The sequence below is a fragment of the Anabrus simplex genome, chromosome 7 (assembly GCF_040414725.1).
Source record: "Anabrus simplex isolate iqAnaSimp1 chromosome 7, ASM4041472v1, whole genome shotgun sequence".
Classification (NCBI taxonomy): Eukaryota; Metazoa; Arthropoda; class Insecta; order Orthoptera; family Tettigoniidae; genus Anabrus; species Anabrus simplex.
The window spans coordinates 337,636,625-337,649,334 of NC_090271.1; the positions used below are offsets into that span (position 1 = coordinate 337,636,625).

The 12,710-nt window shown below is 39.3% G+C and overlaps 1 protein-coding gene across 1 annotated transcript in view; it reads left to right on the forward strand.

Annotated features, from left to right (window-relative positions):
- Positions 1 to 12,710, forward strand: part of eys (eyes shut) — a 181,633-nt gene that overhangs the window by 95,188 nt on the left and 73,735 nt on the right. The window contains exon 15 of the mRNA XM_068228757.1: positions 10,374 to 10,537. Within this exon, the coding sequence (XP_068084858.1) occupies positions 10,374 to 10,537 (164 nt within the window). The remainder of the gene's footprint in view (positions 1 to 10,373; positions 10,538 to 12,710) is intronic.

Consider the following 12,710-nt stretch of genomic DNA (forward strand, 5'->3'; position numbering starts at 1 on the left):
TCATTTCTTTTGTGTAAATAAGCAGACTGTTGAGCCTTGAAGAGAGCTAATACGGTCTTGTTAAATGTAGGCTGGGCCTAGAGAGGCCCTGAAAGTGTAAATTTTATTGACGAAAAATATAAATGTAAAAGTAGAAGGCTGCCTTGAGAAGGCTGTAAGAGTATAAGGTGTCTATTTTGGAAGGCGGTAATGTTGTGGTCTCCTAGATAATTTTGTGGAGCAAAAGGTGCTCTTGGAAGATTGTACATTGTGAATACTCTGTAAATGAAATTGGGAGATGTGTCTCCTTGACTATCCCTTTCGTGACTAAATTTTTTCCGTCAATATTTTTAGTGAAATTTGCTGCTGAACACCAATAAATGGAACAGTATAATGGACCAGGACATTGTCTATATATTTTCTATTAGTCATTTCTGAAAAAAATTAGTGGGAAGTATACGTCCCAGTGGTCTATTCTGTGCTATAATGCTGTGATCACATTGGCATTTACAGTTGATAATTATGGTAAGGAGATACTCAGAAATAAACAATAACAACACAGTAATATATGTACATGTATTCTTAAACATAAAACCTATACATTTTGTAAAAAAAGGGGGGTAACAACTTTACACACTGATTGTAACCAATTTTCAACCACCACTGCAATGTTTATAGTGCTACATACTGATAGTCCGAATGTTTTGGTTTAGTAGGTAGTTTACTGCCATGAAATTGAGCAAAACAAGGAACTGCACAAAGTGGTATTCGACACGCTGAACAGATAAACTTGGAGCGTTTCTTCTCATTTCTTGTGCTACACCGGCCTTTGCCCTGCGCTGACATATGAATACCTACTTGCTACAGACGAATGGTATCAGGTAATCCAAAAATACCTCGCTTTTGTGCCTTGAATGTCACTCTACCACTCCGCTTTCTTGAATGCAGCCATCAATTAGCTGTCGAACTAATCCTTTCCTAAATGTCAGCTGATTAGTGACTCCCAAGTTTGTTGAGTCTCCCTTTCATCATCAGCTGTGGACTCATCAGTGGATTCCTCAAGTATCATCAAGTTGGATTCAGACAGATTAGCCATCTCTGCCAATGCACCTTCATCTTGTTCCGCCTTAGAGTCGTCAACATCAGGAAGAGAATACAAAGTCTCCAGTAATTGTAGATGTGACAACCCTTTTCGAACCATCTGAAAAAGATTACACATTTGTCGTGCAAAAGTTTTGAAAAAGGAAAATATCTTAGGATAATAATAAATGACCCTCATAGTTTGATACTTGAGAGATAAATATCTGATCGTTTATAGAAATATATGCATGTAATAAAACTCGGGTAACACGTGCTCATGGCATATGGGCAGACTAAAGGTAATATATTTCCTACTAAGTAAATGGGCTATAATTCTATAGATATTCATTATTTATGACCTAATATGATGGTATCACATTTAAAGATAAACTAACAACACATAAAAATGGAATAAAACATACCTGCACTTGAATTTCAGAAGTAAGGACGAAAAATCTCAGATTTTGCGCACTTTCAGCTCTGTTTATATCATTTCACAGCCTTCTTAGTCAGACATCCATGTTTTACAGACAAATGGGTCAAAGAAGTTCAATGCTATATTATTTTCGCGTTTCCTGGACTCTTCGCTGGATGGCAGCTCATACTGTTTGTGGGAATTATACATCCCAGTGGCTTTAACCTCACGATAATATTAGTGGGAAGTAGGTATCCCACAGAGCTATTGAGTGGATGGAGCTAGTTCTGTACCTGAAATCTTCTTCTGTCTCTGAGCAACTTGTTTTGTTAAAATTCAGCATCTGAACAAAAAACAAAAAAACAGCAGAAAAGAAATATAGCTCTGATTTTAATGTATTAAATTAATCTTCTGATTGCCTCATATAGACATATTCATGCCCGCACCTTCTTTCACCTCTGTATCCCCGTAACAATTATTCTTTCTTGCGAACCAGCCAAATTTAGGACCACGCCAATACCATCTCACTTCCTTCTTATCATCCCTTCTTCCTTCCTCTTTCTCCACAGTGGTTCCATTCTTTCAGAATGTTACACTCTTCTCTCTTCAGTCCATCTTCCCCCTCTGCGCTCTTTCTTTTCTTCCACAAGAACTTTTATGTTGGAAAGTCTTTTCCTGAATTGGTCACTATCACGACATTCTTCATCTGCAATTCCTAACCTCTTGAGTTCTTCCTTCATCTGCTCGGCATATTCTCCCTGGCTCTTCAAGTAGTATATTTTATTAAATATTTGTTTATTTATTTGTTTATTTATTTGTTTATTTATTTAGGCCGACATGCTAATGTAAGCAGTCAGCTGTCAACTGTTTCAAGGTTCCAATATCTATGTGGTTCATGATAGGCAGTTGTTAAAGATGGTCGTTTGTTGATGTGTGTGTTTTATTTGTGACGGCAGTTGATTAGGTTATGTGTGATTAATAGGTAAATAATTAATTGTAGATAAAAGTCAGTTTATGCAAGTTGACAGCATTTTGTGTGCGTCTTTGTGGCTACATCACTCTCTGAGTGGGCCGGCTTACGTTCTTCTGTCCAGGTGGTATCTTGTCTCAGTTTATCCCATTTGTCAGTATCTTTTTGCGGAAGAGATCTCTATTGAAGGCGTCTTCAAGTTTTATATGCAGTATATGGAGGACTTCCTTGGTGTTCACAAACCACGCCATTGTGGTTTTGGGTTTGGAGTCAAAAAGTGAAAGATCTGTTTAGTCAACCTGTTTCCGTCCATTCGTTTGAGATGACCATAATATCGTGCCCATTTCTTACGGACTGTTTCTGTAATTTTCTCTATTTTACTGTACAATTCTTTGTTGGACTTTTTATAATGGGTTCCATTTTTGTAATTGGATCCAATGATACTTCTGATGATTTTGCACTCTTTTTTTTCTCTAGTTCATGTTTGTGGGTTACTGTAGTCACGTCCTAGTTCGTGAACCATGGGCAATGGCTGAGTGGCCTAGTAAGTGGTCCTGAGAGTCCGGATACCAGTTGCTATTGAATGGGAATGGGCATCTCGGACATATTCTGAGTCCTGGCCCTCCTTGTGCTCAGACGGCTAGGACTATACAATTCACCGGTGGTCCATAACCCGTTAGAGGAGAGATCCTCACTTGAATTATGTGCAAGTAGGGTAGCATCCTGCTTCATGAATTTACCGAACTCAAAACATTTTAAGCAAGCCTCGGACCTATGGGAGTAATGGAGTCCCACTCCCATTTGACAGGCGAGGGACTCCTTGGAAACAACTTGGCAAACGAAATGGAATTCGATGGGGAGCTATCAATATTAATGGGGCTTATGGAAGAAAGAAACTAGAACTGGCTGAGGCAGCAAAGAGGATGCATCTGGATGTGCTAGGAGTAAGTGATATTCGGGTAAGGGGAGATAATGAGGAAGAGATAGGAGATTATAAAGTGTACCTGACTGGTGTTAGAAAGGGAAGGGCAGAGTCTGGGGTAGGGCTCTTTATCAGGAATACCATTGCACGCAACATAGTTTCCGTTAGGCACGTAAATGAGCAAATGATGTGGGTAGATTTGTCAGTGGGAGGAATTAGGACAAGAATTGTGCCCGTGTATTCACCATGTGAGGGTGCAGATGAGGATGAAGTTGACAAGTTTTATGAAGCATTGAGTGACATTGTGGTCAGGGTCAACAGCAAGGATAGAATAGTGCTAATGGGCGATTTCAATGCAAGAGTTGGGAATAGAACTGAAGGATACGAAAGGGTGATTGGTAAATGTGGGGAAGATGTGGAAGCTAATGGGAATGGGAAGCGTTTGCTGGACTTCTGTGCTAGTATGGGTTTAGCTGTTATGAATACATTCTTCAAGCATAAGGCTATTCACTGCTGCACATGGGAGGCTAGGGGTACCAGATCCATAATAGACTATATCTTAACAGACTTTGAATTCAGGAAATCTGTTAGGAATGTACGAGTTTTTTGCGGATTTTTCGATGATACAGACCACTATCTGATCTGTAGTGAACTAAGTATCTCTAGGCCTAGGGTAGAGAAAGTGAAATCTGTCTGCAAACGAATAAGGGTAGAAAATCTCCAGGACGAGGAAATTGGACAGAAGTACATGGATATGATTAGTGAGAAGTTTTGAACAGTAGACAGTAAGCAGGTTCAGGATATAGAAAGTGAATGGGTGGCATATAGGGATGCTGTAGTAGAAACAGCAAGGGAATGCCTAGGAACAACTGTGTGTAAAGATGGGAAAAGGCAAACATCTTGGTGGAATGATGAAGTGAGAGCAGCCTGTAAACGTAAAAAGAAGGCTTATCAGAAGTGGCTCCAAACAAGGGCCGAGGCAGACAGGGATTTGTACGTAGATGAAAGAAACAGTGCGAAACAAATAGTTGTTGAATCCAAAAAGAAGTCATGGGAAGATTTTGGTAACAACCTGGAAAGGCTAGGTCAAGCAGCAGGGAAATCTTTCTGGACAGTAATAAAGAATCTTAGGAAGGGAGGGAAAAAGGAAATGAACAGTGTTTTGAGTAATTCAGGTGAACTCATAATAGATCCCAGGGAATCACTGGAGAGGTGGAGGGAATATTTTTAACATCTTCTCAATGTAAAAGGAATCATCATGGTGGTGTTGCAAACAGCTAAGCTCATGGGAAGGAGGAAAATGATGTTGGTGAAATTATGCTTGAGGAAGTGGAAAGGATGGTAAATAAACTCCATTGTCATAAAGCAGCAGGAATAGATGAAATTAGACCTGAAATGGTGAAGTATAGTAGGAAGGCAGGGATGAAATGGCATCATACAGTAGTAAAATTAGCGTGGAGTGTTGGTAAGGTACCTTCAGGTTGGACAAAAGCAGTAATTGCACCTATCTATAAACAAGGGAACAGGAAGGATTACAACAACTATCGAGGTATCTCATTGATTAGCATACCAGGCAAAGTATTCACTGGCATCTTGGAAGGAAGGGTGCGATCAGTCGTTGAGAAGAAGTTGGATGAAAACCAGTGTGGTTTCAGATCACAGAGAGGCTGTCAGGATCAGATTTTCAGTATGCGCCAGGTAAATGAGAAATGCTGCGAGAGGAATAGGCAGTTGTGTTTATGTTTTGTAGATCTAGAGAAAGCATATGACAGGGTACCAAGGGAAAAGGTGTTCGTATACTGGGGGACTATGGAATTAAATGTAGATTATAAAATTCAATCAAAGGCATTTATGTTGACAATTGGGCTTCAGTGAGAATTGATGGTAGAATGAGTTCTTGGTTCAGGGTACTTACAGGAGTTAGACGAGGCTGTAATCTTTCACCTTTGCTGTTCATAATTTACATGGATCATCTGCTGAAAGGTATAAAATGGCCAGGAGGGATTCAGTTAGGTGGAAATGTAGTAAGCAGTTTGGCCTATGTTGACGACTTGGTCTTAATGGCAGACTGTGCCGAAAACCTGCAGTCTAATATCTTGGAACTTGAAAATAGGTGCAATGAGTATGGTATGAAAATTAGCCTCTCGAAGACTAAATTAATGTCAGTAGGTAAGAAATTCAACAGAATTGAATGTCAGATTGGTGATACAAAGCTAGAACAGGTCGATAATTTCAAGTATTTAGGTTGTGTGTTCTCCCAAGATGGTAATATAGTAAGTGAGATTGAATCAAGGTGTCGTAAAGCTAATGCAGTGAGCTCGCAGTTGCGATCAGCAGTATTCTGTAAGAAGGAAGTCAGCTCCCAGACGAAACTATCTTTACATCGGTCTGTTTTCAGATCAACTTTGCTTTACGGGAGCGAAAGCTGGGTGGTCTCAGGATATCTTATTCATAAGATAGAAGTAACAGACATGAAAGTAGCAAGAATGATTGCTGGTACAAACAGGTGGGAGCAATGGCAGAAGGGTATTTGGAATGAGAAAGGCTAATTTAGGTATGCACTCGATGGATGAAGCCTGTATGCATAAACCGGCTTCGGTGGTGGGGTCATGTGAGGCGTATGGAGGAGGATAGGTTACCTAGGAGAATAATGGACTCTGCTATGGAGGGTAAGAGAAGTAGAGGGAGACCAAGATGACAATGGTTAGACTCGGTTTCTAACGATTTAAAGATAAGAGGTATAGAACTAAATGAGACCACAACACTAGTTGCAAATCGGGGATTGTGGCGTCGTTTAGTAAATTCTCAGAGGCTTGCAGACTGAACGCTGAAAGGCATAACAGTCTATAATTATAATGTATGTATGTATGTATGTATGTATGTATGTATGTATGTATGTATGTATGTATGTAGTTCTTCGAGGGGTCCTTTATTAGCATTTAGGGACTGGGTTTCAGCTGCATACATAACTACTGGCTTCAGAACAATTTCATAATGATGTAGTTTAGTATTTTGGGACAGGCATTTTTTGTTGTAGATTGAGCCAACATTTGATAGGGCTATTTCAAGTTTGTGTACTTGTTCCTTAAGTACGTCTTGTCCAGTCCATTTTTCATTATGATCTCACCCAGATACTAACATTTTTCTACTCGGTTGATCTTTCCGTATTATGTCTGGAGTTTTGTTGGGGCATCTTTGATGTTAGTCATTACTTCAGTTTTTCAAAAGATATCTGCAAGTCAGTTTGTTCAGCAAATTCTTTTAGAAGGTCGATTTGCATCCTAGCAGTTTCTACATCATTTGACAGAATGGTGATATCATCAGCAAGTGCAAGACAGTCGATCATGATCTGCTTGGATTTTGTTCCCATTCTCAGAGGACTATAATCAGCTTCTAATAATTTTATTCACCAGGTCCTAATGATCTTTTCGAGCACACAGTTGAAAAGCATCAGAGAGAGCCCATCACTTTGTCTGACTCCTGTTTTGACCTCCAAGGAATCCGATAGGCATCCTAGGAACTTTACTTTGGATTTTGTGACAGTCAGGGTGGCTCTAATTAATGCCAGCAGTTTCAGGTCAACCTCGAATTCGTTGAGGATGTTTAGCAGAACCTTGTGGTCTATCGAATCGTAGGCCTTCTTAAAGTCTACAAAGACTGACACGTACAATTTGACCAGAGATTACAATGCCTGATGATTGTTTTGAGGTTCTGGATCTGTTCAGCAGTTGAACGATCCTTCCTGCAGCTCCCGTGGTATTCACCTATTTGATGCTCGTCTTGGGATTCTAAATGCTCCAGGATAGCAAGTAAGAGAATTTTGTATATTACCAGTAGCAGGGATATTCCTCTGTAGTTGTTGACGTTTTTCATGTTGCCTTTTTTGTATAACAGATGGATCAACACCGTTTTCCAGTCTTCGGGTAGGACTTCATCTTTCCAAATTTGTTCTGTTTGTTTCTGTAAGATTTCAACTGCTTCTTCAGGGGCATATTTCCAAAGTTCTGCATTGACAGTCTTCTCCAGGTGCTTTGTTGTTTTTGAGACGGGCAATGTGATGCTTGATTTCGTCTTTGTCGGTTGGTCTCGATTCTGGGTATCTGAGTATGGGTTCTTCGGTCTTGATGGGATTTGTGGGTTGATCGCTATTTAGTACGTTCTTAAAGTAGTCGGAGAGGATTGTACAGTTTTCTTCGTTTGAAGTCGCCAACGTACCATCCTTTTGCTGAAAGCATCGCGATGGAAGTTTATAGCCCGAAAGTTTCCTTTTGAATGTTCTATAGTACTCTCTGGTTTCATTTCTCTTAAAGTTCTGGTCGATCTTCTCAATAAGTGACTTTTCATATTTACATTTCTCAGCTTGGATCACTTTAGCTGTCTGGGCCCGTTGGGCTTAGTAGGTTTCCCAGTCAGTTTGCGATTTTGTTGAATAATATTGTTTCCATGCATCGAGCATTTCCTTGAGAACTGAAACACAGGTATAATTCCACCAGGCATGTTTCTTGCTTCTTTTGATTTCAGCAACTTCTTTTGCAGCCTCAATCAGGCAGTTTTTGATGTTGTTAAAGTCACAGTCGATCGGTTGAGCCTTTTCCTGGAACTCCGTGACTTTTTGTCGGAGTTTATCATTATCAAATCGAATAATATTTTGGGGGGTCTTGTTGGAGTTTGCAGGGACTGGTTTAAATTTAATTATAGACATGTAGTGGTCTGAGACCATGTTTACACCCTTTTTAACCTTAACATTCATAATCTCAGGACTGTTTTTCCGAGAGATTGCAAGGTGATATATTTGGAACTCTCCGATGGTTGGGATAGGAGATCAGCATGTTGTCTGCTTTCTGGCAACATGGCGAAAGTGGGTTAACATGATCTGCAAGTTATGGTTTTCACAAATGGAGACCAGTCTCTTGCCGTTTTGATTGGGTCGGTTGTGGGCAGGATAGTTTCCAATGATTCTCTTGTACTTTTTTCTCAGCCAAGTTGGGCATTGAAATCTCCCATTTCCTCTGTATCAGATCTGTTCTTGTAATTTGCGGAGGCATGTGCGTTAACTAGGCTGTATGTCTTGTTGGTGCATTTGATTGTTAATACAGATAATCTGTCATTTACTGGTTCGAAATTTGCAACCAATTTAAGGATTTTGGTTCTTACAGCAAACGCGGTTCCAAGCATCATAGATCCATTGAGGACTCTTTTTTGAGCTCTGCTCTTGTAGAAATGGTAACCTCCAGATTCAAAAGTCTTTTCATCTGTGTAACGTTTTTCTTGTAGGGCAATTATGAACATCTGATTTTCATGTATGGCTTTGATGAAAGTTTTCACTTTGCCAATTTGTGTAAGGGAGTTTGTGTTGAATGTTGCTAGAAAGGTTTTCGATTTGGTTCTGAGTTTCTGACTGGTTGGGATACATGTTACAAATTTCATATTTGGTCCGTATTGAAATGTACATCAGTTTAAGATATTATCAAAATTTATTAGGATCAACCTATTCAATACAATTCGATTTCCAAAGTTAGGATTTACATCCTATTAAACTAAAATTTGAAGGGACATGTTTTGCCCTTTAAAAGGGCATCATCAGCCTTTTTACACTTATACTCAAAGATAAAAATCAGGATCCTGATTGTCACGCTCTGACGCATCTCTTGCATGATGTCAAGTCTCTCCTAGAATCCGAATGAGACTTATGTGCCGCAGTTTTCACGACGAGGGACTTATCCGAAGACTTACCCCCTGGGGTAGCATTCTTGAATTGTTTTGCCATCATGCTTACTTGACTTGAATTTGTTTTAGATGCATACACATCCATCTTGCAACTGAGGTTGTTAGCCCTAGAGGTTGCTTCAACATGTTTTCTGGCTTCTCTTTACTGCCAAGTTTATGAGCCTTGGAGTCCCCAGCACTGATCGGCTCGTTGACCCAATCTCCCGCTGGGCTTGGTTACCCAACCTTCCACTAGGTTGCTCGACTTAACAGGGGCACCTCTTGTAGGTTATATGCTGGAGTTGGAGTGAAAGAGCTAGTTGGATTCTCTTGCTGAAGTAAATATATTAATGTTGCAGATGTTGGCAATGATGCATTTCACTCCCATTTGCCAGAGCCACAATGACTCCTCCCAGGTTAATTCCTGGGACCCTAATTATTATTATTATTATTATTATTATTATTATTATTATTATTATTATGACTTCTGAGGTACAGCTATGAAGTGTTTACATCAATTTATTAGTATTAATATTATTATTATTTACGGATGATCGTATTATTTGTGAGGTTATGTCATGAAACATGTGCTGTATATATATTAATATGAGATTATTTAATGTAAGAACACATAATTAATAGTATATCATTTATTATTACCTGTATATATGATGTATAATCCACTAAAATACTGTGCAACACACTGTAATATCCAGAATAACATATCTCTGGCACTAGATAATTGTAGAAAGTTCTTCACATTATAACTAGGCTATTGGGCACTCTAGAATGTACAAGAAAATATGTTATGTAATATTTTCTACTAGCCTGGCCAGGCAACATATATAAAGAGAGAGTCTTGTGGGTGAGAGTAGAGTTGCTTCCGTGAACTCTTGTGATTCTGTCGACATGTTCCTGTACCAGTCAACTGTTTCAAGATGGCAGTTCATTAGTGCGTCTGTAAATAGAATTTGTGTAATAATTTGTAAATAAACAAGTGTTTATTATTATTATTATTATTATTATTATTATTATTATTATTATTATTATTAATCATATACAGTCATATCAGCAAACACTTCCTTTTAAAACATAACCAGTTTTCGGACACTAAGGTCCATCATCAGTGTTAGAATTTAAATTTAATTCCACATGAGTGTGTCGTCAAAATTAGTTAAAATGACATTAACATAGGAAGGGCTAACTTTTCCTCGTGCTCAAGTACTAATAAACTAGTGTGTGCAACTGAGAGTATTTCGTGAACACATCACACTGAGATGATTATTTTGTTGCTGTTACAGCTGCTTATGTCCTGAAAACTGGTTTGGACCCTTGTGCGCCCAACGTTACAATCCTTGCGACTCGACGAGACACAACTGCAGTTCAGGATCTACTTGTGTGCCTCTTCCAACTGGCTACGAGTGTGACTGTCCACTTGGGAAGGGAGGACTACACTGTGATAAAGGTGACTCACTCATTAGTTTCAAATCATGTAGAAAAAGAGAGGAACATGAAGAGGAAGAAAGAGAAAGAGGAGACAAGGATGAAAGAACTTGAACAATCTTTACTTCTTCTCTCCTCATCAGTCCCAAATTCTGTACATCTGACAAGCTTGTTTCTACTTCCGAGCTTCAGCACTTGTTGAAGGGACATTTTGACAGATCGTCAGTCTCGATGTGGAAAGTCCGGGATAAGGAGAAAGCCAGATAAATACAGAAAAAGAGAAGAGACTATTCATGTTCCTTTCTATATATAACTTGATTTGACATTTGTTTGTTCAATTCAATTACTTATAATGAACATTTGGGTCCTTCCCTCCTTTTATGTTTGTGTTGTGTTTCTAGTGCCGGCCCCGTGGTGTAGGGGTAGCGTGCCTGCCTCTTACCTGGAGGCCCCGTGTTTGATTCCCGGCCAGGTCAGGGATTTTTACCCGGATCTGAGGGCTGGCTCGAGGTCCACTCAGCCTACGTGATTAGAATTGAGGAGCTATCCGACAATGAGATAGCGGCCCCAGTCTAGAAAGCCAAGAATAACGGCCAACAGGATTTGTCCTGCTGACCATATGACACCTCGTAATCTGCAGGCCTTCGGGCTGAGCAGCGGTCGCTTGGGAGGCCAAGGCCCTTCAGGGCTGTAGTGCGGTGGGATTAGTTGAGGTTAAGTGGAATTACTAATGTGTTTGATAGAAGGCAGTTCATGTTTACAAAAAGTTATAAATGTGAGGCTCAACTCGTAGGATTTCAGTAAGATATGGCAAATATTTTAGATTCAGGAGCTCAAATGGACTTGCACTGCTGTATTACTGTTGACCTATCCAGGGTACATCATGGAAGATTATTGAGGAAAATGAGGGCTCTTGGAATAAACAAAAAAGTGAATGAATGGGTGACTAAATTTCTCACCAATAGAACAGAGAGAATTAAAGTAGGAGAAGTATCATCTGATCTGCTAACAATTAAGAGGAGGGTCCCGCAAGGCAGTGTTATTGGACCACTCTGTTTCCTTATATATGAATGATACAAGTAAGGAACTGAAATCCCAGATAAGGCTTTTTGCGGATGATGTTTTACTGTATGGAGTAATAAATAATAAAGTTTATAAGCAGCTGCGAAAAGACCTCGACAAAATTGTGAGATGGATAGCAGACAGTGGTATGATGATTAACAAGGTGAAAACTTTCACAAAGATGAGAAGTCCCCTCAGTTTTAGTTACTGTGCTGATGGGATCGGTCGGTCGGTCCTGTCTGTTAACATTAGGATGATGAAAGGTTTTTCCGGCAATGGACACGTAAAAACATAATCACATATCACCACATATTTTTGATATGGGAATGAGTGATGCAAAATGGAAGGGGAAACATCAAAAAGAATTGAAGAAAAGGTATAGATTATAAGGAGTGGAGGTAAGATGGCAACAAATGGTGTTGACGTTATATTGAGAGCAGACCTAGCGCAATTTATGGACAAAATTGACCAGATCAGCGACAGGATAATTAAAGTTAGACTTGGGCTTGAGAGTGGAATCAAGGATTTTATACAGGTTTATGCACCTCAATCGGGGAATGCAGATGAGTGTTTAGAAGAGTTTCTGAAAGATCTGGAAAGTTGTATTGAAGACAAAGAGGTTATAATAATGGGAAACATGAATGCACATGTTGGAACAGACAGACAGGGAAAAGAAGAGATAATTCGCCCCTATAGTTATGGAAACCAAGAGAAAGAAGGAGATTTGGTAATTGATTTTTGTAGAAGAAATGGATTAATTGTTGGCAATACGCAGTTTAGAAAATAGAACTAAAAAAAAAAAAAAAAAACTAGGTATGGGTGGGGAGATAGAAAGACAAAGACAATGATTGATCTTATTCTGGTGAAGAGGGAGAAACGTAGACAACTGGAAGATGTGACAGCAATGTCAAGAGCAGATTTCGAAGGAGACCATAAAGTGGTGGTAGCCAAATTAACACTTGGTAAAATAACGAAGTTAATAGAAAAATGGAAAGAAAAATAAAGGAATGGAAGTCAAAAGAGAAAGAAATAAGGGAAAAGTTTCAAGAGGATCTGAAGAAAGAAATTCCCAAAGATGACGTGAACAGTGTGGAAGAGGAATGCACAGGAATAGTATAAAGAATTGGCAAAAT